Raw genomic sequence first — 25271 nt, 5'->3', positions numbered from 1 at the left:
ACACCTGTCGTGGGATTTTAATTCGACATCGAAGTGTCCACTGCTCTATCGAGACAAATCTGTGCATTGTATGGAGTACATACATACATTTTCAAGTAGGTATGTAGGTACCCGGCAAGAACCACGTGGCCTTGCTTGCCCTTCATACACGCAGTACGAAAGTACGGTACTGTATGTATGTACCTTACAGTACTGTATGTACATCGCTATCACGATTTCAAGGCAGCCCGGGCAGGTGGTTCGTTGTGGCTCTGATCCTCAACGATCCTGTTACATATCAAGTCCTAGAGCAACAAGGAAATTTCACAAGTACTAACTTCATAAAGGTAGCTTGAGGCTGTAATAGGAACATTGTCCTAATCTCGGTGCACGCTACGTGTACATTCACAGTCCTTTGAGCGGCTTAGGTACCTCTTGTATTGTATCCGCACAGTACCTCGGTAAGGGTAAGGTAAAGGTAATTCCAACATCATCAAAAGCTCAGTCATCAGCGAGCAGCTCCAGGTCTGACTCCAACCTTGCCACAACCTCGGCGTAGTATTCGTTGCAGAACTTATCCTTTTTCAGATTAGCAACCTTGAAGGCGTTGCTGAGACACCAATTCACAGCCATCTCATAGTTTGTACCGGCACTCCCACGGACCTGGCCCAACAGTTCCGCACCCATTGTGCACTTGGAAAGGAGGGCACTCGAGTCCAGATTCTCTGACAGGCCCAACGCCTTGACCGTCTTGCCAATGATGACCTGGATGAGCAGGATTCCCAGAGATAGTATCGCGAGATTCGCAACGCGAGCGTCAGTGTTGACGTTGGTTTCGGGGGCTCGTGTGGTTAGGGAGGGGTTCACCAGTGTCTCGACAAGGAGCTTCTTGAGAACAAAAGGTCGATATGGACTGGCACAAACAGGTTTTGACCCGACGGCGGGTGCCGCGGCGGTTCCCATACGGTTGGCGGCTCCCTCTCCCGCCTCCTGGACAAAGACGACGTCGTCAAGCGTGATGACGCGCCCTAGCCACGGCGTGTCAAAGAGGTGAAGGACGCCGACCGACAGGGCTAGGGCGACTTCAAACTTATCCAGGAAACAAAAGGGCCGAGGGTGTTGCCAGCCGTCCTCTAGGACTTGGCGAAGGGTAATGACCCGCAGGTGGTTTGGTCCCTGTTTTTGCTGGAGCAGTCGTGGGTATAGCCCGAACTTGCGGCCGTCGATATTATCAGCAATGTATCCGCAGCAGTCTGGCACGGCGGTTCGGTGTTCTTTCATCACGAATCGGCAGAGATTGGTTATCGTACGTGGAGCTCCGCGTGCTGGCGCCGTCGTCTGGCTGATGACGATCCGGGGAGGACAGTCCGAAGACGCCTGAGTTGTCGATACGGTCGGCTTCTTTTCTATTTTGAAGCGCACAGTTTGAGACCAACGAGTCTGCTTTGGGAACAGTTTGCGGCCCTCCTTAGGAGACTTCGATGGCAGCGCTGATTCCTTTGGCATGGCGGAGTGTCCTTCGCTTCTACTAGCAGCATCATCGTGATTCTGACGATGGGCCTCGATGACTCGAGCATCAATGCCATCCCAGCGGGATGGGGTTTCCGGGCAGGGTGATGCTGGAACCGAGGTGTCATGCGATCCGAGTACAAGGTGGAAATCCAGCATTTGGGCGGCCACATCGTCGCTATCATCGGGAAGCACCGTGACTTCGCTTCGATGACGGAGTTCCAGGCAAACATTGTCGACTCTGTGTATTTGTGTATTTGGAGCACACCGGCATGTTGCGGCTCCGTGCAGTGCACTGAATAGACCACGGGCCAGATTCCGGACAAGGCGGGTGACGCGTGCTTGAGAGCGGTGCTTGCGGTCAGGCTCAAGTTGGCGGCTTTGGGTAGCAAGCCTCTCGAGCACTGAATTTGCCGCTTTTATCCTGTCTAACACGGTATCGTAATCTCTCTTTTTCAGTGTGAAGGCTGATCTCTTTTTAAGCTCGCGGAGAATTGTAATCGGATCCATGAACTTCGGCTGCGGAGCAATCAGCGGCGTCAGCGCTACAGTCTGGTACAAATCATTGGCTGGAGACTGGACGCAAAGGACTAATTGTCAACGTTCGAAGGTCGAGAGTAGTTTACCTCGCCATCTGCCGTCACACAGAGCTTCTTATGAAGCTCCTTTGTCGCCGCTAGCATCTCGTCTATATGCTTCACAAAGCTGGCATGCGTGTGCCATAGACGTAGGCGCATTTTCTCGTTGAATGGCTCCCATTCAGGCCCAAAAGGTGTCTTCACTACCTTAGCTTATCGACGGCATTGTGTGGAACAATCCCCATGAGCAGAAGCTCGCATGTATTCTGTAGACACGCCTCTTCCGTTTCCAGGTCCTGAATGAGCTTGGTAAGCTCGTACTTGGCAGTCCTGTTTGAGGAGAGGATGTCGGCATAGGCTCGGGCGGCCTTGATGGCCAGGGGCAGCAGGGCCAGAATAACACCGGCAACCTCGAAGCCAGACATGACAACGAATACAGATGGAAGCGAGGGGAATTTGAGACGACGACTTGGGGGTTATGGGTATGGCGTTCACAATTCTGTCACAAGTGTTGTGAAAAGCGGGCGTGAGATCTCGTCACCTCCAGCTGAGTTCTTTCCGCTGCACAGCTGACGGGCACAACATCATTGGTTGATGGACCCGAATACTTACCTACCTACATAGCAGAAAGCGGGGGAAGCATGAAGCCTACCCACCCTTTACGCCCCCGGGCCGTCCCTTCAACAAGAGACGGGAGCCACTTCATCTTCTCCCTAACGTCCGAGGTTAAGGGTCCAGTCCATTGTTCAAAAATGGAAGACAGACACCCAACTTCAAGTTCTCAAATTGCTACGCTTGTTGTGCGCATCCTCGCGTCTTTCAAAGTTCTCGTTTCCTGCCTGGTCGAGGATGAGGTGACACAGGCCTCAGCGGCTTCCTCCCAACAAGCAAGGTTCAAACTGTGGGCTGGCAGTTTGGGTGCCCACCGCCCCTCGGGATATCGTTCATTCGAATACCGCCTCCGCGACTCGTCCTTTATTCGAAAGCGTGTGACCTCGTTTCTTCGGGATCTCTGTGGTTCGGTTGAGGATGGTGTGTTTCACTTTTATATAGGTTTCGCTTCCTCTGTTCAGACGAGTGGTAGGAATCGCTGTTGCTCGAGGAGTTCATCATCGTAGTGATGCCCGGAGCAACACCTCCGACACCGTCGCTATGGAGCTAGACGAATATTTCCGATCTGGGGAGGTACTCGAGACCTCCGAGTTGAGCCAGGTCCTCGACGCAATTAGTCATATTATCAACTGTCTCTTGCGCCTGTCAATCGCAATTCGAGACCCAGCTCCGTACGACCAATTCCGATCGCGTGTCGTAGCGGAATCCGCGCACCTCGAGTTTTGGGATATTCGCCATGTCAGCGAGAAGTTCCCAAACGCAAACAACAAGACGGCCGAGCGTCTCGGCCGGGCCATGACGTTGCGCCGCCAGTACTTCAAGTATAGAGAAGAGCATCATGGCCGCCTTGCCGAGGGGCTGGATCCCGATATCGATGTCCCTACAGATGGCGCGACGACGGTGGCCCCGCCTATCCCAGGGCATTTGGTTGAATCGTCCGACGACCCGCTGACGCTCTCGGATGCTATGGCCAACCTCGACGACGCGCTTTCCGACGCCTCTGGCACTTCATATGCAGCATCCCAGTTTGGGGCAGACGGGTTAACAGAGCCCCCCATACCAAAGGGTTACAACCAAGGCCCAATTAAATGTCCGTTTTGCCAGACAATCATTCAAGTTGACAACCTGAGTGCGTGTAGAAAACACTTCTACCGAGATCTCAGACCATACGTCTGTCTCGCTGAAGACTGTCGTATGCCTGACCGTCTGTACTCCCGCCGACGGGAATGGGTCAAGCATATGGAGCTGGAACACTGGAGGGTTTGGACTTGTCCACTTGAATGTACCTCAATGGCATTTTCGAATGTCACGGAATTCGGACACCATGTAGTTGACATCCACGGCTCAAGGTACTCAGTTGAAGATCTTGACGCATTAGCAAACCTGAGCAGCAACTCTGATCCTTGTGCATCGAAGCGTACCTGTTGAACGCCAAAGAATATCAACGCCATGTCGGGCATCACCTCGAGCAGCTCGCTCTCTCTACCGTCTCTTCGGCTTTGTACGACGCTGAGGATAGCGATGGCGATAGCGGTGCAGAAATGAATCAAGTCGATGGGTCTGAGAGCAGCATTGTGGGTAGTATTAATGATAATGTGGGAATGGACAAGCATCGTGACATGTCAAGGCAAAGTCATGTCACACATGTCGAAGAGACCCGAGAGTTTGCGTCTGAGAAATTGGAGGATCCGCATGTTTTCCAGGAGGACAGAAGACGCGATGGTAAGGAAGACCCTGAGGAATCAGAAGCACGCAGCGAGAATTTTAAGGCCGTGCTCCCGGCTGCCGAGGAGACAGAACAAGGCCAGGACGAAGAGGCCATCTCCAGAGGTTTTACTCAGTTGCCGTCCGAATATCCGGACATGAAGACACTGCTAGAGCTCTCCAAGCAGGAGAAGAAGCGGAGCGAAGAAGCCGGGAACGACTATAGCGACGAAAATGAAGCTAAGGGGTGGGCTGAGCGACTGAAGAGGATCGAAGAGGACGCCAAGCGGAAATTGGAGGCAGCACTCAAGAAACAGGAAGAGAAGCTGGCGGCGGCGGTCGGAGCCGAGCGTGAAAAGCTGGAGGCAGCACAAAGGGCTGAGAAAGAAGCCAGGGAAGCGGCGGTAAAGAAGGCTCAAGAGGAAGCCGAATGGCGGAAAAGGTATTGGAAGACAATGCGAAGTAAAGGCAGAGGCCGAAGCGAGGGAGAAGCTTGAGGTCGAAGACAGGAAGAAGAAACTTAAGGCCAAGCAGATCAAGTTGGAGGCCGAGCGCCAGGCTACCATGGCTGAGCTAAAGAGGCTAAAAAACGAGAGAGTGAGGAAGGAAGAGGAAGATCGCATCAAGCGCGAGATCAAGTTGGAGGCTGAGCACCAGCCTGCCATGGCTGAGCTGGAGAGGATCAAAAACGAGAGAGTGAGGAAGGAAGAAGAAGAGCGCATCAAGCGCGAGCTGGAGCTAAGATTACTCGAGGAGGAAAGGAATGCGGCGGAGGAGCGGGCGCGAAAGGAGAAAGAGGCCGAGGAGATCATTGCCCAGTTCAAGGCCGAAGAGGCCGAGCGCCTACAGAAGGAGAAGGAGGCCTAGGAGACGTTTGAGAAGGAGGTGCAGTAAAGTGAGGGAGAAGCTGGAGGTCGAAGAGTGGAAGAAGAAACTTGAGGCCAAAGTGAGGGAGAAGCTTGAGGCAAAGATCGATGAATGGAAGAAGCTTTAGGCGAAGAGAGGAAGAAGAAGCTTGAGGCAAAGAAGGCCGCCGAAGACACTACTAGTAAGAAAAAGAGGGAGGAGGCACTGAAGAAGGGCCTCTTGGAGGAAGCTAAATAGAAGGCTGAGGAGGCAGCCAGAAAGACGGAAAAGGCGTCTATTATGGATGTTTTCAAAGGCAGCACAAAGGGCTGGGGCTACGAAAGGCGAATTTGAAGGATGGGAAGCTCCCATTCGGTTTCAAAGACGCCGTTGGCCAAAGATTCAACTTCCCTTTCCACCTATGTGCAACTTGGATGGTAAGATTGAAAGATTAACACCCATGCCCAACTCCGCCCGGTTCATACCCTTCTCTTGGATGATTCTTACCCACCGGGAGTGTTGTCTACCTATCCAGGGTATCAAGGAGGTCACTACCTTAACCAAGCCTTCCACCATGTCGATGTTGTTGACCCTATTGTGCAGGAAGGTCACTACTCGTCGATATCAACGGAGAAAGCATTCTCCCCACTCACTGGGAAAGGGTAATTCAACCCGACTGGTCTGTCACAATGCAAATGTGGCCCGTGGACAAGGCGCCTCTCCCGGCGGTGGACGGCGCTGGCTACAACTGCTCCGAACAAACCAGCTGACCGGGTTCCTACCGTGATACGTAAGGAGGCAAGGGCCACGGTGGATACCTACACGCGAGAAGATGAAGATCCGTCGTCGCGGAGCGATATCCCCACGCGCTGAAAGAGCGAATTCGCCCACAACCAGCGAAACGAACCCCTCGGGGCCTCCCGGCCTTCTCCGCATCACCAGCCTCAAAACCGCCCCTCCAAAGAGGACGGGCAAGAACGAGCGTGAAACACAGAGAAGAAGGTCCTTTGCTAACACAGCGGACAAGGACCTTGTGAAAGCTGCTCGGTTCCCACCGAGCCCAGAGATGGTAGTTGGTTTTACCCTTTGCTCTCCAGGATCGCCATATAGTGCCTCGATCGAGTCTGCCCTCATTTTTTTGTCGACTTCACCAGCTCTGCGAACTACGGGGTATTTGACAATCGATACGTAAAGGTGAACAAGATGAGAACACCACTTAATGTGCAATTTCTTCGATTCCGGTTGAGATCTATGTACTAGGTAAGGTAGGTACCCAAACTTCAGCTCAAACCGATCGATGTCTGTACTGTACACCCAACTACGGGCAAGTGGTTTAGGAACGACTAGAACATGCGATACTCCAAACCCACCGTTACTTGCAGGTGAATTCGCCAGCTACATACAGTCCATAACCACGCTCAAGCCTGAGCGATGATCTTAGCCGCAGCAATCTCAGCAATGCCATACGCCGCCGTCTGGATATGGGCCGAAGGAATGACTGGTATAATACTGTTATCTACAACGCGCAAGTTGGATGTACCATAAACCCTAAGATTGGCGTCAACAACCCCGCCGTCGCCCCGGGGGAGCATGGCGCAGGTCCCGACCGGATGATAGAAGCTGCCCATCGCCTTCCTTGCAAAATCCGCCCACTGCTCGTCCGTCTGCACGGCCTCGTCGCCGGGCTCCGTCTCAATCTCCCACGCCAACCGCATCGGCTCCGTGTGGGCGATGCGCCGCGCGAACTTGGCCGCTTCCACCAGCGCCTGAATGTCGTACGCGTTGCTCATGTACCCGGGGTCGATGACGGGCTTGTTGTTGTCTGCAGCAGGGTTTTGCGAGTCGATGTGCACGCTGCCCCGCGCAAAGGGGTGCATGACGGTGGAGATGAGCGTGATGAACTTGCCGCCGGTGTAGCCAAACGCGCCGACAAAGTTGGCTTCGTACAGGATCTCGACCGCTGGGACGATGGGGTTGTCGAGGTGTTGGAGCTTTTTGGCGTCGATGGGGTTGGTGCTCCGGCCGAACGTTTTGCGGGCGAGCTGTTTCATCTGGCTGTCGACGCCGAGCTGCTGCCAGTTCATGAAGCCGTAGGCCGCGGTTGTGTACTCGTACAGCGACTGCTCGCCGTTCAACCATTTTGCCAGCTCCCCCGTGGCGTTGGCCCCGGCGCTGTCGAAGATGAGCGGGTCGAACGAGTCGATGCCTTCCTTGAGACGGTAAGTGTTGGACACGCGGATGTGGTCCTGGTAGTTCTCGCCGACTCCCGGGAGATCGATGAGCTGGTTTACTCCGGCGGCCTTGAGCACCGCCGCCTGGCCGACGCCGGAAAGCTCGAGGAGGCCGGGGCTCTGCACGGAGCCGGCCGACAAGATCACTTCTTTGTTTGCTGCGATAATCTCGCCGCTGGACAGGGTCACGCCAGTGGCTTGGTACACCGAGCCCGGGCCCCTGCGCTTGACCAGATTGACCTTGGCAACTTGCGTGTTGGTCTTGACGACCAGGTTCCTGCCGGCCAACGGCAGATAGCTGGAGGCAGAGTAGGAACGGGTATGGCGTGTCTCGTCAATGTTGGTTGGCTGGAACATGACGCCGATGGGTTTCCCGCCCATGCTATTTCCGTCATTGACGTTGATACCCAGCTTGCTCACGGTGGGCTGCCACAGGCGTATAACGGGGTACACGACGCGGTTGTAATAGTTGCGGATGGGCCCCGTGAAGCCGTGCCGGTCGTTGTCGGAGCCGGTGAAGTTCTCGGACTTGGTCATGGCCTCGATCATGGCGTCCCAGCCCCAGCCCTTGTTGCCGAGCTCCCTCCAGGCGTCGTACTCCGGGGCCGAGGCGCGGTCGTAGCACAGGTAGTTCATGGCCGAGGAGCCGCCCAGGACCTTGCCGCGGTTGACATCGATGGAGCGGCCGCCGAGCGACGTTTGCGGCACCGTGGTGAAGTTCCAGTCATAGCTAGTGCCTAGGATAGACCCACGGAGACCGGGGACGTTGATCCTTAGTTCATCGGCAGCGGCGGGCCCGGCTTCGATAAGCAGGATCTTGGATTTGGGCAGCCCTTGGCTCAAGCGGGTTGCGAGCGCGGTACCAGCAGTGCCGCCACCAACGATGATCTGGGGTTCTTGTAAGCGAGACTCTTCGGCGTAGGGTGGACGGTCATGTACTCACATAGTCGTACGTCTCGTCCTTGGCGGACACGCCGGCCAAGAGCACAAGGAGAGCCCCAAGTGGTTGCAAGAACTTCATCATGGCGCACCGAGAGCCGACTCACCGAGAAACACAACCGAAGGGAAAACCGAGTAACGCGGGTGGGCAGTCAAAAAGAGACCCAGATGTTGAGGGACGGGACATGATGCTTTTATTTATCCCGGAATGCGCATGACTGCCCTCGAACTGGTCAGGGGGGCGCTCAAGTTCCTTTCCAATATTCTACCTAATTGCGACGGATTCGGCGATGCTGACCGCATGCAGGAATATACATATATATTGCATACAAGGCGTCTTGGTTCAAGACAGCTCAACCGATGTCTCTTACACGACTTGTCCAGGATAGTGTCAAGAGGCTTCGCTATCTGGACCAATTTTATTATTCTAGTCACAACAGGAGATATATTCTTGCTACAGTAGGTATGGTATAAGTAAGTATTCACCAGAATGCCCACTACCGTACCTTCTTTCCTATGGACTTGCTCTGCCCGTAGATATGCCATCGAGACGGGACGCACGGGAAGAGGGGAAGAGCCAAGAGAGGCCAGACGGGTCGAGTACTACCCTGAATACCAAATATTACAATATGATATGATATTGTGCCAACAGAGTCTAGTAGTCCCTGCAGGTGTACGAATATAACCAACATACATCTCTGTATGCAAGGTACCAAGCACACATTGGTTACTCCTTTGGACGTAGTCAATCTCGAAATGGCATGTCAAAGTGCCTCCTTCGCACGACACTGACTGGATGTGTACATACATCTAGTCCTGCTTCGCCCTGTACTACGTAAAGCCGCAGTTCGCGGGGTTGATTCGAATCATGTCGCCAGGGTCCAGAATCCTAACGTTACCCCAATCTGCACCTCGACATTCCTTGGCCGGTCTCCCGTCGTTTGGGATGCCTTTGGTGGTAACCCGGATCGCGCGGCTTTAGGTGCTCTGTTTACAAGGCTCTGAGCCGAAGCTTTGCCTACTTTACGGGCTCCTCGGAAGGGCTAACAGAGTTGTAGTTCGCAGAAAAGGAGAGGCAAAAGGGGCTATACATTCAGAGACAAGTGAGGATCGCTGTGAGGATCGCCTTGGGTGGTGCTGGCATCGAGCACTATCAATCCACATATGGCTCGAATGCCCTCACATTGAAGTCCCAAGTCCCTACACCCTCGTAACAACACTCCTCTTCTGCCCCTGCCCCTGGCCCATAGCTGCTTGCACCTGCGCCTGCGCCTCAATCTGGATCGCCTCCTTCAGCTTGCCCACCACCTCAGGCTGTCCGCCAAACGCTCTTTCCAGCATCTCATCCAGCTCCCGCTCCACCTTGGCCAGGTTCTTCCCGCCCAGCTTCGTAGCACCACCTGCCCCCGCCCCTGCCCCTCCTCTCGCCTCGTTCAGCACCCCGGCCCAGCGCCTCGTGAAGCCATAGATGCTCTGCCGTAACGCCTCGTCTAGTTGCTCGCTCGCATCGTGCATCATCTCCCCACCGCCACCGGGTGTGATTCCCGGTACAACAGGCGTGCTGGCGCCGCTCCGTGACCAGAGAGACGAACCCGGGATCCGGGTCGGGATGTAGGTGCTCAAGCTGCCAAAGGCGGAACTGAGGAAACCGCCGAGGAGGTTCTGGGGCAGCCGGAGGGTATCCCAGATCTGGGCAAAGTGCTGCAGGCCAGCAGCTCCAAGGGAGGCGGCGGGGGTGTGGTTGCTGCGCATGTCGCCAATCTCAAGCGTCATGAGTTCGTTTTTGAGCGTCAGCAGGTTCTTGACCATGAACAGGTCCGGATCAGTGCCGTTCTTGGTGGACTTGATGCGCGCCTCGGCGCGGTGGAGAGAAGCGATGGATTCCTTGACTATCTTGAAGACGACCGGGCTGTTGCGTTGCTAGGTTTGGGGTTGTGGATATTAGTCTCGGTTGCTAAACGAATCGAGATGCCAAACTTACACATCGCTCCTTGGGCATCGACTGATCAAACATGACAAGGAGCTCCAGCGCGCGCTTTATGGGAGGGAAGGCGTTGGAGGCGATGTCGCCGTTGCTCACCGGCCCAATCTTCAGCGCTTCGGGCGGAACGGCAGCTTTTGTTATCCGCTTGCTGATCTCAACGTCAAAGAAGCCATCTGTGAAAGTCCAGAGGTGCTCCGAGAGGAGCCGGGCCGTCAGCTCTCGGCAGCGGCTCGTGAATGGTGTCTCTTCTTCGTCGTAATCAAGGAGCAGGTACTCATTGGTTATCCATCCGACGAAATTGCAGATGGTCTGCAAATCACTGGACTGTAGGACCGCCTGGAGATTGGAGGCGATTGGCGTTACATTTGTGCCCGTCAGCACTGAGCGCTGGTGCGATTTGAGAACTGCATAGGCAGACCTGGGATCTGTCGAGTACTGAGCCTCAATGGAAAAGATCTTCCGGAAGAGGGAGGCTTCGTTGTGAGAGCTCTCGAAGCATTGCTTCACATAGTTTCTTGCGGCTGTCTCGATTGATTCTTTGGCTTCCGTCTTGAAGGTATCCAGATCGTGCTGGATGATGGGCTTTAGATCGCGCTCCCTGGCCGCCCAGTAGGAGTGGAACAGGTTGCTCGCTGTGTTGGCGTATATTTCGGCCTTCGGATCCGATGACGGCTGGCCGTCTTGGTCGTAGGCGTTCCGCACCACAGTTTGGAGGTTCGGAACCAAAAAGTACGACTCGAGCACTATCTCCTCGAAGCGGCCATAGGCAAGGGCGTGGCGCGCCGACTCGGACTGTGTTGCAGCAATCTGGCGAGAAATCTCGGCCGACACCTTGTTGAGGTGGTTGGTGAAGCCCACTTCGAGTAAGTGCAATGCTTTGGTTAAAAGCGCCTGATAGCGTGCAAGGTAAGTCTCGGCATCCCGGTACGAGGGCTGCCGGTCATGTCAGTCCAGAGAACCATGGCACTTGGGACGGGTGAAGTGACTAACATTAGTGGCCATGAAGTCTGTACAAGAGTCTAAAGTTGACAGAATCTTTGTGAATTCACTCCCGTCGACCAGGCGGCCTGCACCAGGAGCGTTGAGTCGCCTGGTGATGGGTTCGAGATAGGCGTAATACGAGAGATCATTACTCATGGAGTCGGCGAGAGCTTCAAGGCGCCTCTGCTTGGTCAACAAACCATCGCATTGCGCCTGGAAGGAGCTGGTCTGCTCATCGACGGCCCGGAAGGATTGGCCAAGCGATTCGAGCACCTTGAGAGCGCTGTCGGCGTCGGCGATGAGAGACTGGAGATGGCGCTCGGTCATGGCAAGTTCGTCCTCGTAGAGCCTAGAATCCTCGTCAAGATTTTGAAGGGCATGCTGGTTTGTTCTCCCACGTACAAGTATTCCTGCTGGCTTGCCCGCAGCAGCTCTTGTTCCAAGGCGTCGCCATGGCTCTCCTCTTCGCCAGGCAAACGCGCAGCCACCGATTCGGGGACCGCTAGCGCCTCCCAGCTTCGGTCATTCCGCCTTCTCTTCCGCCTCTTTTTGGGGCTATGGCCGGCGAGGTGTGCCCTCACAATGTCGTAGAAATCGGAGTACGACTTGGCCCTCCGCGACAGCGTCGGTTCGGGCGGTGACTTGTCGCGGTCCTGGTCTTCAAAAAGCGCTGGTAACGAGTTCGCATTGTCGGCATGTTCGATGGCGCCCTTCCCGGTCCAAGGCTTGTCAGACGGTCCAGTTCACGGCCAACACTAGGTAGGAAATAAACGCCAACGTACATTTGGCTGCTGCAGGAGCGATTCCTTTCGTCGGTGGCCGGTGGTTTGGGAAGCAGAGGGCGCCGTTCGGTGCTGAAACTCGGGCACGAAGCTGTACCAGGAGTCCTCGTACATGTTGAGCGTGCTGACCAACCCAGCGCCGACACCAGCCAGTAAAGTAGCTACGGATCTCTTCCCTCCTTCGTCTGGCGTCCCGCATCGGGACAAATTGCAGCAGGAACCCTGGTGGACTGGATTGAGGAACTGGCCCGCTTTTGTTGTTACCCGTTCTGGAATTCGTACTGTAACGGACCAACGGTACGTACTTTCGTAGCTCAGTGCGGGGGAAGCACAAACCAGAGCTTGGCACCTTCGCGACCCTGACATTGCTCAACTGATGAGTTAGGACAGTGGTGAGTTCAAGACAGAGGTTCCATGCTCCCGCTTGGCTCAAAGTGACCTCACTATTTCCAACAATAGACGACTGCCTGTACAATACATACAGCGGCATATGTTGTGTTAGCACAATGGCTCAAAATTGAGCGGGACAACCACCAGAACCAATACTCCCGAGAGAACCAGCATGGCTTCACCGGCGTTATCCAGGGTTGCTCTGCGCCCATCATCTCTCCGGCCGGCTGCCGCGCGCCCTTCGCAATGGGCTCGCCATTGGGCTCGCCATGCGAGTTCATCGCCCCGGGGACCCCGACCCACGCTTGGCTCTTTTATCCGCCATACGGCATTCATGGTAGCAGGCGGAGCGGCCGGTATGTACCTTTATTGGCGCTACGCTCTCGGCGGGATGCCAATCTACCGCCCTCTCATCGCCCCTGACTCCGATACGCTTGCAAAGGCCGAGATTGGCTACGAGAAGCCGCGAAAGAAGCCTAGCTCCAAGGAGGAGGGCCGCGACCAATTGAGCTCGCAACACCTGCAGGTCAAGAAAAGCTGGGAGCACCCCGGCGTCTACGCTTGGGGTTCGAACGCCGGCGGAGTGGTTGCCCCTGGCTCACAGGAGACCGTCATCAAGACCCCCCGCCGGATCCCCTACTTCGATGGCCAAATCCTGCGAGATCTTAAAGTGGACCGCGACTCTGGAGCCGCCGTGAATGAGCAGGGCGATCTCGTGCAGTGGGGTGCTGCTTTTTCCAGGGATGCGACTACGCCCGAGGTGACGCTCAAGGGCAAGGATATCACCAAGCTCGCGGTTTCGCGGGACCGCATTATTGCTCTCGCATCCAATGGATCCGTCTATTCAATCCCAATCGCCAAGTCGGACCAGGAGTCGGGCCCGAAGGAGACGCGCAAGTCTTGGTTCCCTCTCTGGACAGAAACCTCGCCTACCAGCTACCGGTCTCTCAAACCCGAGAACTTGGGCTGGGGTGAAAAGATTGTCGACATAAAGAGCGGACTTGAGCATTGCCTCCTACTGACCTCCAAGGGCCGCGTCTACTCGGCCGTCTCGAGCTCCGAGGCGTTCCCCTCTAAAGGCCAGCTTGGCATCCCAGGCCTAACCTGGAACACGCGGCCTGCAGGACCGTACGACCAGCCCCACGAGGTGGCCGGCCTTCGCGGATTCAACATCAAAGCGATTGCTACTGGAGACTTCCATTCGCTGGCTCTCGACTGCGAGGGTCGGCTTTTCTCCTTTGGCGATAACAGCTTCGGCCAACTCGGGTTTGAGCCCGAGGTCGGGGCCTTCCACGTTGACACCCCTTCCCAGCTTCCCATCAACAAGCTCTACAGCGGCACGAACCTGATGCCCAAGGTGACCTCCATCGCCGCCGGCGGTCTCAACAGCTTCTTCACGGTAGACGCGACCAGAGTCCGCGGCGAGAACCCCACCGAAATAGCCCAGCTCGGCAGGGTTTCGGCAGACACGTGGGCGTGCGGCGAGGGCATTCACGGCAGTCTCGGCACGGGCAAGTGGACCCACGTTTCGGCCCTGCCGACCCGAATCAAGGCCCTATCGGAACTCTACGAATACGACGAGGCCACCAACCGCGTGGTACCCATCCGACTCTCCCGCATCGCCGTTGGCGGCACGCACGCGTGCGCCGTGCTCGACAACTTCACGCACGTCGATGCCTCGGGCAAGATGTCTGTCAACGACACCAATTTTGGCGCCGACCTCCTGCTGTGGGGCGGCAACGAACACTACCAGCTGGGGACCGGTAAGCGCAACAATGTGAGCACGCCCGTGTACATTGCCCCGCTGGATGAAATGCCGGGCGATGCCGAGGACAGGCACCGGCTCCAGATCGCGCCGAGGAAGACGGTGCGTTTGGGCGAGGACGGAAAAGGTAGGACGGCGAGCGTTGAACAAAGGGTCGAGTGCGGACGCTATGTCACGGCTGTGTACTCGGGTGCTTGATTGAACCCAACTCTTGTCTCATACATTTGTACTACGTATTGGATAGGGTTGGACGGAGTCTGTGGTGTTCATGCGTTCTTGTCTCTCCACTTTTTCCCTGTAACTCCTATATGGGGGGATAGTTACTCCGTATTGTCAAAACCTCTCCACGCTTCGCATTTCTCCAGTCCGCGGACAATCGAACTATTGAATTTAAATGATTCTGGGGTTGCCGGACGCTCTTGTGTAGCGTAAGCACACGAGCCCGATCTTCATCAGTCCCCAGCCGCGGCTGCCAGTGGGCGGCCGGTGAGCAAGGGGCATGACCTAGCTGACCGATGGTGTAGGCTATTTTAGGAAGTAGATTAAAAAGGAGACTGCTTTTCGCAATATCTTCTGTTTCCAGCTGTCATCAATGACGGGCGGGAATAACTAGCTGAGACACCCAGGATTCATTCTTTCATTTAAAATGGCTTTTCCCCTGCAAATATTGGAAACCAGGTGTGTATGTAGGGTTGCCAAACGGGTAGATGTCCGGAGTTAAGGGACTCGCGTGTGATTATCTTGGACTGGCACGCCGGAAATGCAGGTGGACATTTGCGTGGGGCTGACCGTCGATGGGATCGATGGGTGGGTTAGGGTGGAACCTCGTGCCAAGCAGTCGGGCCGGAGACCCTTTGCTTGACAAGTGGGTCTTCCCCCGACGGGATTGTCGGGTCAAGATCTTTTGTCCCATTCCAGAACAATACACCGAGTGCGTGTATCGTATTGTAACTACGGATACCATAGCTCCCTCGTGCGCATCTGCGACGCTTGTCTCTGGAGCTGCACATCAATTCTGAAGCCATTTCCATTCCAGAGTCACGATTCCTTCTTTCCTATGTGCGACTCGAAATTTGCCACCTCAATTACGAAACCAACATCCAACCAATTCCGTCGGAAGAGGATCCCCTATTCTCAAAACATCAGCCACGAGCCGCACTCTGAACGAGCGATCGCCGTTCCCATTTGGAACCAACTGTCGGATTTGACTTGCAGAAGGCATTAAACGGTTGCGCGTGTGCGGTTCCGCCATACGGATACAGTGGATCGACCTCCTGAGTTCCTGCACCTGCATCTTCGCACGTGCTTACGGTTAAGTCGCTTGATCCCGCCGTAGCTGCTCTCAATTGCCAGGAACACGGTTGCCGTTCAATCACTTGAGCCCTGGTCGACTTCAAAACCGCCCGCCGGCTGGGTAGCGGAGTACCCCTACATTCGCCACAAACTTGAACGGCACCACGGTATAAACACTCTCGAGGCCGAGCCGGCCTTTGCGGGCCGTATACTTCCCCACGTTACCATCACCGGCGCTGCGACTGGCGACGTCATCCGTGAGACGGCGCAGCATCGCTAATTCCGGAATGGACCACATCCCCAGGTTTCACCGACGCCGAAAGGATGTTGGCGCTCCGACATTGATCACGAGCGATCTCCCAGCCAAAAAGGCGGCGACAACCACTTCGCCAGGTGATTTGCAGCCTGGATCGCCTATGCGGCAGCTCCAGAAGCTTAGTCCCTTTAGAGTGTTCCATCGCTCGTCCGGCAAGAGGGCGCGCGATTCGCCGCCTGCATCCCTTCCCCACTCGCCGGCCGAGGCGCAGGACGTGCTGGCCCGCGAAAGCGCCGATGGCCGGCCGGTCTCTCCGTTATCTCTGAAGACTGATAACGAGGGCGACCAAGGGCAGAAGGCCGCGACGCCGCCTAAAATGCCCGCTTTTCTGAATCTGAGCGACGATGGTGGGTTTACAATGTCTTCTCCTTCCCCGATTGCTCGAAACCGTAAGGGACTAACCTGGCCCTGCAGAGATTCTCAAGAGGTTTTATGAGCTGGTATGGCGCGAACGGAATCGGTTACTGCAATCCATCAACAACCCATCACCCGACTTCCGCTGGGCTCGCGTCACCGGACCACATCTCAAGACTTTGGACAGGTACATGAATGTACAGCCGTGGCAGAACAACCGGATCAAGCTGCAGGTGCCTGATGGTCATGTAGACTACATCAATGCCTCGCCGATCGTTCTCACACCGTCCAACGGCGCCGAGCCCGACCGATACATCGCTATGCAAGGCCCCAAGCAAGTATCGACGGACCATGTCTGGCGCATGGTGTTTGAACAGCTACAGGACCCTGCCGTCATCGTGATGCTGACAGAGACACACGAAGGGAACATGGAAAAATGCTTCCCTTACTTTCCGCGCAGCAAGGACGACCCCCCTCTCGAGATCAACAGGCATGACGAGTTTGGCGACGGGTTCAGAGCCACCGTGCGGTGCGAGGGTATGGAGGAGACGCCGGCCGGGGATGCCATTGAGCTGCGGAAGCTGGTCATCCGCGTGCTCTCGCGGCCACAGGTGCAGATCAAGGTCACCAAGGTACCCGAAACCACGGTAGAAGACAGCGAGAACAAGGAGGCAGATTCCGATGTCAGGATGGAGTCTCCCAACTCCGCAAGGCCGACCCCGTCAAAACCGGACACGACTGACGGGGACGGCGGCGGTGAGGACAAAATGAACCAAGATAATAACGACATCACCACCGAACCAGAAGAACGAACAGTCTACCACTTCCTCTACAAAAAATGGCCCGACTTTGGCGTCCCTTCCCTATCAGACCTCGACAGCTTTTTCACCCTTATGCGCCTTTCCCGCGAGAAGAACGCCGGGCCGGGCAACCCGCGCATCGTGCACTGCAGCGCGGGGGTGGGGCGCAGCGGGACCTTCATCGCGCTGGAGCATCTCATGCGGGAGCTTGAGTCCGGCGCCCTGGCCAACTATGACGATGTAAATCCCGCCGCATCCGTGTCTGTACCTGGTACGGATACACCCTCCCTGGGGCCCGGTGGTGGTGGTGGTAGCGACGCTGGCGGCGCTGAGGAGGCGGGGTCAGGGCCTCCACCTGGCGGGATGAGGGATATGATCTTTGAAACGGTCAATCAACTGAGGGAACAGCGACGGACCATGGTGCAGGCCGAGTCGCAGTACCTGTTCATCTACCGCGTGCTGAGGCAGTTGTGGGTGGCCAAGTACGGTGGTGGCGGCGGCGAGGGGCGTGCTGAAGGGGCGGCGGTCGATCATGATAACGACGCGGCGACGGCGGCGGGGGCTGGGGATGAGCCCGCGGCCAAGAGGCTTGAGGTTGATCCTGCTTTGGTGGGGAAGGATCGGGATCGGGATCACCATGACTCCTCTGCTGAGTGAGGGCGTGGGCGGTTTCGGTCGTCTGCGGTATCCATCATCACGGATCGCTTGCCGCTTCTTGGTTGGCAGGGCTGTTTATCTTTTTTTTACTTCTTCCTTTCTTGTTATCCCTCCTTCACATATGTTTGTTTGACTATAGGGTGCATGGGCTGGGGAGATCACCGGATAGAGGCTGCTTTCGAGGCAAGTGCCGTCCGTGGTCAGCTGGCCCGCCAGTCATCATATGGGTTCGGTAAAAGGAATGTATACTACGGAGATAGATGTACGATGGAGGGTAGAAGGGGTATTTCTTCTGCTTGGGTTGGTTGGTTTTGTATCTGTGAGTCGACAGGACATGGACTGGGGGATATCATAGCATCATTTTGCATCACTAGGGTAGCCATTGGCATTCAGCTGGGTTGGGGCGAAATGGCAGTGGTATGGGTTTGTGCTCTTTTTTCGCTTTTTTTATACTTTCTTACTCTTTTGTTTCCTTTCCTTACGGCGTGCCGAGGTAGCCTCCTCCTCAACGGCGGTGATCTTGTTAGATACCCAGCCGTGTCCAACTCTTCCATTTCATCCATCATGTTGTTGGGCATTCCCTGGGAAACAGGCCAAGACAGGTGACGGCGGTGATATCTGGGATGGCCGGTACTTGGCAACAAAGCGGCAGTGGTGCTATAGTGTATAGTATTTTTCTTTTGCTAGGGGGCGTGTATAAGGCCGTCCCGATGTTTGTATTGTACAAGCAGGGGTATACCATTTGTAAGTTTGGTGGCGCCGCTGCGCCCCGTTCACGACGATTTCGTCTTTTTCTTCGGCTTTTCCCAAAGGACGCTCCTTTCCCGCTCTAGATGTTCCGGCCGCCAACGTCTGCCTTCCCGAACTTCCCTTCAGCACCCTGCGGGATTTGATGTGCTAGCCAAGCAATACCCCGGCGAGATGCAGCAGACGGGGGCTTTCTTCTTTTCCCGCATGTGTACATATAACCATCTACATAACCCTCTATCGTCTATCCTACTGCTGTGCTTCCAACAGACTACTCCTATATAAGGAGAAACAGGGAAACATTCTGATACATACGACCATACCTACTGGAAAACTCGGGATCCCGTCCGCTCTCCCCTAGATAAACCAGTAAGGGCCAGATTAGTAGTTGGGTCGGTGACGACCAGCGAATCCCTGGTGTTGTATGTTCTTTTTCTCTTTTTCTTCCATTCCATGTCTGAGAAGGGCTTCTCCGTCAGTATCTTTTCCCTTCTGCCTTTTCACTTTTTCCTGTGACGGGGACATTTATGACTCCGACCCCTGTCAAAGTAGAGCATACTACGGTAGACAAACATGTATGTACGAAGTATTGTCCCCTTCCATTGATTAGTAGCTAGGAAATTGCAATCCGGGATGCGGATACATACATGGACAACACGACCATGTCATCCGGAAGCAAAGCGTGCAATGTATTTGATAGCCGGCTACCGACGCAGTCCTACGTTACAGCTGTAGTTAAGCCTTATATTACGGATGCCACGTGAAAATAGATTAAGCCATGGAGGAGTCGTCGTCACTGGAGTGATAATTATAGCTCGGAGCTGGGTAGAGAATGGTGGGTTATACAGTAGTGTACGGAGGTATATGGTCGGGATAGGAAATTGGAAAGCGAGAGGGGGAGTGCATTCTCAGTGTGAAGACACGGCACAGGACATGCCGTCCCGTTTCTACCCCGGCTTCTTCCCTCCCGCTTCTATGTACACTTACTCCACGCACATGCACAGGGTCCGTTGGTGAAATGACGGCTCTTGCGGTTGTGGATCATCTAATGTAGTGTTTATGTATTGCAAATACATCATCAGTGACTGGCAGCGCTTATATCATGTAGCAGTACGAAGGTATATACTCCGTTCCTCCGTACATACAACACTATACTACGCATGGTCTCCACGCAACGGTTTCGGCCTGGAAGCGAGCCAAAGCGAAACTGCCGGGACTGGACATGGAGCGCCAAGAACTGCGGACAGAACTACACACGTACGTAAGTTGTAACATAGGAAGGGACAGGAAATCGGACCGGTGTGGCTAAAGTCGCCGCTCGTTCCGTTGCAGGATTGCTCGAGGTGATGCTCCTGTAGGCGATGTACCGGTAGCTTGGACCGATACCGGTACCTTTAGTCATGCATATAGCTAGCGCAATTGAGTGGTTTTCCTCGTGGATAGCACGTTCACTTCGGTGGACAAGTCGAGGTGTGTGTATTTCCGAGCTATACTGAAAACCTTCAGTAATGGAATGCCAAACGCTCGTCAATACTTTTCCCTGCTTGATTCGTCCCGCGAGCTTTCAGAAGGCCCGATAATGCGGGTAACCTGTCATCCTTGAGTCGTGAGTGGAGTATCAACTCGAGGGGCATGATTGCGTCGCTGCCATGCAGCCTGCCAGTTAATGACAGCGGGTGTAATATGGCTGTTCAACGTCACTAGGGGCGTTCCAGCCACGTCGAAGGGCCCTACTACGGAGCTGTAGACAGGCTGCTTGATAGCTCAATGCCAAAACGAGACAATGGAGCACATCCATCCCCCAAGCCGGATGAAGGCTTACACTACAAAGCGCCAGTGATTGCATCGGATGCAGTTACTGCCGCCGTTGATCAGGACCAAAGGATCGGGAAAAGCTAAAGCTGGCAAGGGCAAGGTGGTCACCAGGTGAGTGCTGGATGACATCTCATCCTCCCGATTCGCCGGTCCTTCCTTCCTTTGTTTGTTACCGTCGCTGAACACCGAGGCGTGTTCTTGAATGTTGTTCGGGACATGCCGCAAATTCAGAGAAAAGCGTGAGTCAGTTCGGTAGCTTACCTTAATACAACAGCCTCACCATGCGAGAGTGGATATAATTGACTCTTCTTGGATATTTCTCCAATTCGCTTCCAATTCTGAAATCATCAAGGACTAGGTAAAACTCTGTTCTCTATTCCTGTTGTTTGTTCCCCTCAAAGCGAGGGGTGTCTTTCACGTGGGAAGACCCACGGCCCGAGTCTTAGACCAGGTGTGCAAGCGCCGTGTAACATCAGATACGGTAGTACTGCGTAATTTCGCACGGACAGAAAACGCGGGTCTCCACAATTGTCTTCGCGTAGGCATAGGGCAATTTGAAGGGTTCAGCGACGCCTTGAACCAGTGTAAACTACGAAAAGATGTAGATGGAAGTTGTCCAGGTCGGCTAGAGTAATTATACCCCCGAGCAACGAGGGATACCATCCAGGGAATGGAAGACCGAGTAAGATATCACAGTCGGGAGGATCCGATCGCGTGCCGCGGGACCTGGGGAATCGGATTGAGCTGCAGCTGCTTGGACTGTGCGGGGTGCATTCGCCGTGCCGACCCTCACCTGTCTGGGCCGTGCCATGTGCTGGTGTACATACATATGTATGTACATACACAACAGTGCTTCCCGAGAAAAGCTTCGGAAGTTGAATAACCAAAGTTACCAAACTTTGAGGCATCCTGGATTGCTGCGTTGTCTTGACAGGGTGGTGTCTGGGCACGCGGGCATGTCCATGCTTTGACGGGAGGTCGTCCCGAAATGGGACGCCGAACCCTGGTAGTTTAGCCCCTGGTTACATACGTCGTAAAATGGGACTCGGAACAGGAAGAAGGAGCGCATCAGCCGTCTCATCAAATTTCGGACAGCAAGAGTGCATAGAAAGCGCCATCTCGAAGCATGCTGGCGCCAACCTATGGTTCTCGTCTTGACTGTAAGGATATTGAGTTACCTCTAAAGTACCTAAAGTATGGTACGGTACATACAAAACTACAATCCCGTAGGTCCCTTCGTACCAAACAGATCTTGGGATTGGCAACGGCCGGAAGAGCCGGCCAAGGGGGCCGAATTAGGCAAAGAACGAGTTAGTGTAAGTAGGTACTCCGCAGGTATCCACCATCGGCCTTCTGGAAGGATTCTTCAATTCCTATAAGGGACCCGATCAGCCCTGCATCTCCTTGGTCTCCATACTTCGAGACCTGATCAGCCTGTGCAACACCTTCCATATTTGCTTTACGTACATTGCCTAAGGGTCGTTTCCTCGTACCGGGACCAAGCACCATCTCAGCTGCCCGGAAACCCTTCGACGAGTGAGTACTAATACACCTATAGCACCGGTGTATACACCTTCAGTACTTCGTCGGGATACTTTCCCTCGATTCGTCGAGCGCGGGGCCCTCTTATCGGTTGGGCAGACACCTCTTTGCATGGGCTGCCATGGCTCGCGACATCTTATTCCGAGGTTGAAGCTCTCTCGTCCGAGGCCCGAAGCCCATAACTTTCGCTGAACTGCGATCTGCCTCCACAACGTGGTATCGCGTCGTGCGTCACTCTGATCAGCTCACAAGTCACAACACAAAGTGTCCAGCCCGGTCCATTGGCACATGTCGAGACCTCGCCATCAGTAATTCGGACAAGTTGAAAATCCTGGGCGCCTACGCCACGGCGCGCAATTCCCTATTTCACAACGACGTACTTCGTATTGTACATACATACACCACAGTACGGCGAGGACAAGAGGTAAGACGGCGACTGGCACCAACACCCGGCAGAGCGGACGGTCCCAGAACCGGAAATTGTGTGCTTACCGAGACGACGGCCACTCTCTCTTTATCGATTTATTCCCCGCCATCACTTTCAGCGCAACGCATCCGGGCCTCGCCACCTCTTCGCGCGCTACCCGCACTATCCGCTTTACATCTCCGTAGCTCTGTTGCGACAGCTGCTGAAAACACAGCTTGGAGCTCCTTTGCCGCTCAACATAGCCATACCACCAATTGTCGAACACTAATAAACCCCCAAACCGTTTAAACCAACAGAATAGCGACTATGACGGCTCGATAAGATAAAACACCAATCATGACGTTGATTGTGAGTCTGCCGCTCCCCTCATCGCAATCTGACACCCCTCCATTGCCCAACCTCAGAGACAATGCCGTTTGCCCTGGTCGCGCGCCTGTGGATGCAACCCAACAAGCTCACCGCCTCACTTATAACGTGTTGCTTAACCCGGGGGGACGGCTGCCTTGGGGTGGCCCCCACGGAGGCGGCGCCGTATGATGGCTCCTTGTTTCTTTCGCTGGTTGCATCTCCCCACGTGCGGCAGTCCCAGCAAGTTGGATTGATAATTGGGCACGTCGGGTCCGGACTCGAGAGCATTCCCCCCGAGGCGCGCCCTCGACGCACATTAAGGGGGCACTGCCCTTTCTTTGCACTGCCGCCCGATGGCCTTCTCCTCTCCTTCTCAATCTAACCATCAGCCGCAGCCCAACCCGCCCAATGTCGACTTTGCCATCTGACCATGAGGCTAACATCTCATATCCAGCTCTGCTTGGCCCATTATTGTGACCTTCACGGGCCCACGCCCTTGATGGTGACCGAGGGGCTGCCGGTCCCCTGCAAGGCATGCTATGACGACGAGCTGCATGGTAGCACGTGTACAAGTACCGTGGTTGGCCGCGACAGGCCTCGCTCCGGTGTCCCAACTTCCAGCGAATCCGCGCACACGACCACTGCAATCACCGAAGCCTTGCGCCGACTTGACTTTGCCGGCCCGCACCGGAGCTCGTCTGTACCTGCATCCGAGCAGGAGGCTCAAGCCCACCGTGCCTCCCTCCGCCAAGCAGCCCGGACTACTGCAGCTTCCGGCTCTGCCATTGAGACCCCCCCACAAAGCCCCCGCATGCCCCCGGGCCCCGCCGCACAACAGCAGAAGCCGCGCCAGGAGTCGGGCTTCCGCAGGACATATGACGAATACGTGACCCGGCGTGCTGGGCCTTGCGAGAACTGCGCCTTGACATTACCGAAACGACAAGAGGGTGGTAGCGAATTGGGCGTCGAACCACGACCCGAGCGCGGTCCCACACTGCGAACCCGGGCGCCATGTGCGCGCGTGTTCAAGGGCGTTGACAGGACCTCGCCGCCGACCTCAGAGTCTTCGTCGTCGGCGCCGTCTGAGGACGAGTCCAACACCCGGCCACGGCAGTCACACCGTCGCACTGGAACATCCATCTCCGTGACATCGCGATCCAGCGCGAGCTCCTCTAGCACCAGCGCCAATGCGCACACCCATTATCTCGACTACACATCGACCCACGAGCCCGTTTCGCCATCGTCCTTCTCCTTTGTCCGCGCCTCGTGTCTGCGTACGCTCTCGCTCGAAACTCTCCCTCGCACGCCCGCGACGGGCCCACCTTCGGCGGGAAGCGCCATGCCCACCCCCAGCGCATCACCGAACACGCCCGCCTTTGTCACGACGCACAGCATCGGCTCCGCAGCGTCGGGTGGCCCCATATTTTTCGGAGACCCCGCGACCGGCTACACCACGGCCTACATCTTCCGCATCCCCGACGTGCACGCCCGAGGCCACAAGCGCGTCTACGCCTTTTTGGCCCTCAGCAACCACCGGGAACGCCTCGCCATGAAGACGTTTCCCTTCATCGCGGCCGCGTTCCGGGACATGGCGTCCTGGATCCAGGAGCTGGCCGAGGCCGAGGCCGAGCGCGCGCTGGCAGAGTCGACGGGTTCGTCAGCCAGCAGCCCCATCGTTCCGGGACCGGGCTACGGAAGCTTCTCCCATTCTGAGCCGGCCGCCCCCGCGGTGATTTCGGGAGCGGGAGGAGGAGGGGGAGGAAGCAGCAGCAGCAGCAGCTTCCTGATGGGCGGCATGGGCGGCCTGTCGCGGCGCATGGGCGGCGGGTTTGGAGGCTCTGCGGTCGCGCTCAAGCAGCGCGGCTTGGCCGAGTTGGTGGGACTCCCGGATTTCTTCATTGAGCTGCATACCAAGTTTGTGCGGCTGCTTCTTGAACTCGGGGTCGTGCTTGGCTCGTGAGCGAGCGGGCAGCGGGTGTTCCGAGTGGATGGTTCACCTTTGTATTATTTTTCTGGTCGGCCGGTACCATCCCGGTCAGGTCAGGTTACGACAATCGTTCCTTTTCCCGGAGAAAGGGGGCGACGAGAACCCTCTGTTTCAACACCATCCACGAACGCCATAATTTTATTCGGCTGCGTTGAACACACGCACCGTTTCAACATATCCTAGGAGGCCGCCCTTGGTCAACAGATGTCAACCATTAGGCAACTGGCTATGATCCTGGCCCGAGATCGCGACTTAACACCTCGGTCACGAACAGAACTCTGCGACAATTCTTCATCAGAACAAGCGGCGATTTGACCTGCCCGGAAACGGGCGGCGAATGTCGACCGAGCATTATAATCAAAAGCATATTGCCTTGACGGACGGTTAAAGGGGGATTTGAAGGGAAGACATGAATAGACGGAGCATGGCATGGATAGGTAAGGGCAATGGCATGTGGCATGTACATTGATTACAACAGGGGAAGGGGTTGGGGTTGCATGTATAGGTTCGGTTTGGGTTGTTTTTTTTTTGACTGCATGGCATGGAGGATATACCCAGCTTCTCTTTGGGAGGCTTGTTTTTTGGGGCATGAGATGAGACGAGATATTCCCGGCAGGGAGTTAGAAGGAGAGTAAACCGGGAGCAACATATATTGTACGACTGGGGGAAAGGGGTATGGAACGGA

The 25271-nt window shown here is 55.5% G+C and overlaps 8 protein-coding genes across 8 annotated transcripts; 4 read left to right on the top strand and 4 right to left on the bottom strand.

Annotated features, from left to right (window-relative positions):
- Positions 1-334: 334 nt before the first annotated feature.
- On the bottom strand, positions 335-2491 carry N656DRAFT_840433 (uncharacterized protein; the record flags this gene model as incomplete). Its single annotated transcript, XM_064818943.1, has 4 exons — positions 335-1419; positions 1729-2007; positions 2115-2240; positions 2288-2491. 4 exons carry the CDS (start codon positions 2489-2491, stop codon positions 481-483), a joined length of 1548 nt encoding a protein of 515 aa, XP_064664998.1. The 3' UTR covers positions 335-480.
- A 516-nt stretch (positions 2492-3007) lies between these two features.
- N656DRAFT_513171 (uncharacterized protein) lies at positions 3008-4329 on the top strand. The gene has a single exon (XM_064809912.1). The coding sequence runs from the start codon at positions 3219-3221 to the stop codon at positions 4104-4106; it is 888 nt and encodes a 295-aa protein (XP_064664997.1). The 5' UTR covers positions 3008-3218; the 3' UTR covers positions 4107-4329.
- Positions 4330-5470, bottom strand: N656DRAFT_513162 (uncharacterized protein). The gene has a single exon (XM_064809911.1). The coding sequence runs from the start codon at positions 5192-5194 to the stop codon at positions 4553-4555; it is 642 nt and encodes a 213-aa protein (XP_064664996.1). The 5' UTR covers positions 5195-5470; the 3' UTR covers positions 4330-4552.
- Positions 5471-6458: 988 nt separating this feature from the next.
- N656DRAFT_763460 (GMC oxidoreductase) lies at positions 6459-8961 on the bottom strand. The gene is made up of 2 exons (XM_064813297.1): positions 8403-8961; positions 6459-8347 (listed from the first exon to the last, which is right to left on the bottom strand). The coding sequence occupies exons 1-2, from the start codon at positions 8481-8483 to the stop codon at positions 6647-6649; spliced, it is 1782 nt and encodes a 593-aa protein (XP_064664995.1). The 5' UTR covers positions 8484-8961; the 3' UTR covers positions 6459-6646.
- Positions 8962-9123: 162 nt separating this feature from the next.
- N656DRAFT_849458 (Sec34-domain-containing protein) lies at positions 9124-12259 on the bottom strand (the record flags this gene model as incomplete). Its single annotated transcript, XM_064819345.1, has 5 exons — positions 9124-10318; positions 10380-11315; positions 11373-11712; positions 11766-12073; positions 12146-12259. The coding sequence occupies 5 exons, from the start codon at positions 12257-12259 to the stop codon at positions 9599-9601; spliced, it is 2418 nt and encodes an 805-aa protein (XP_064664994.1). The 3' UTR covers positions 9124-9598.
- Positions 12260-12707: 448 nt separating this feature from the next.
- Positions 12708-14498, top strand: N656DRAFT_772609 (RCC1/BLIP-II; the record flags this gene model as incomplete). The annotated part of the gene is made up of 1 exon (XM_064813945.1): positions 12708-14498. One exon carries the CDS (start codon positions 12708-12710, stop codon positions 14496-14498), a length of 1791 nt encoding a protein of 596 aa, XP_064664993.1.
- A 1382-nt stretch (positions 14499-15880) lies between these two features.
- Positions 15881-17720, top strand: N656DRAFT_720134 (phosphatases II; the record flags this gene model as incomplete). The annotated part of the gene is made up of 2 exons (XM_064812428.1): positions 15881-16256; positions 16324-17720. 2 exons carry the CDS (start codon positions 15881-15883, stop codon positions 17718-17720), a joined length of 1773 nt encoding a protein of 590 aa, XP_064664992.1.
- A 5065-nt stretch (positions 17721-22785) lies between these two features.
- N656DRAFT_849455 (uncharacterized protein) lies at positions 22786-24559 on the top strand (the record flags this gene model as incomplete). Its single annotated transcript, XM_064819344.1, has 1 exon — positions 22786-24559. Exon 1 carries the CDS (start codon positions 23030-23032, stop codon positions 24557-24559), a length of 1530 nt encoding a protein of 509 aa, XP_064664991.1. The 5' UTR covers positions 22786-23029.
- Positions 24560-25271: the final 712 nt, after the last annotated feature.

This window comes from Canariomyces notabilis, assembly GCF_033297395.1.
Source record: "Canariomyces notabilis strain CBS 508.74 unplaced genomic scaffold N656scaffold_43, whole genome shotgun sequence".
Classification (NCBI taxonomy): domain Eukaryota; kingdom Fungi; phylum Ascomycota; class Sordariomycetes; order Sordariales; family Chaetomiaceae; genus Canariomyces; species Canariomyces notabilis.
Note: the sequence above shows the minus strand (reverse complement) of the source record. Positions and strands in the feature narration are given on the sequence as shown.

Bases quoted from the DNA above. Each gene is read 5' to 3' on its own strand.
- N656DRAFT_513171 (XM_064809912.1), top strand. From the start codon at position 3,219: ATGGAGCTAGACGAATATTTCCGATCTGGGGAGGTACTCGAGACCTCC.
- N656DRAFT_513162 (XM_064809911.1), bottom strand. From the start codon at position 5,194: ATGATCTCCTCGGCCTCTTTCTCCTTTCGCGCCCGCTCCTCCGCCGCA.
- N656DRAFT_763460 (XM_064813297.1), bottom strand. From the start codon at position 8,483: ATGATGAAGTTCTTGCAACCACTTGGGGCTCTCCTTGTGCTCTTGGCC. The intron at 8,348-8,402 runs GTGAGTACATGA...CAAGAACCCCAG, and splicing joins AGGACGAGACGTACGACTAT to ATCATCGTTGGTGGCGGCAC.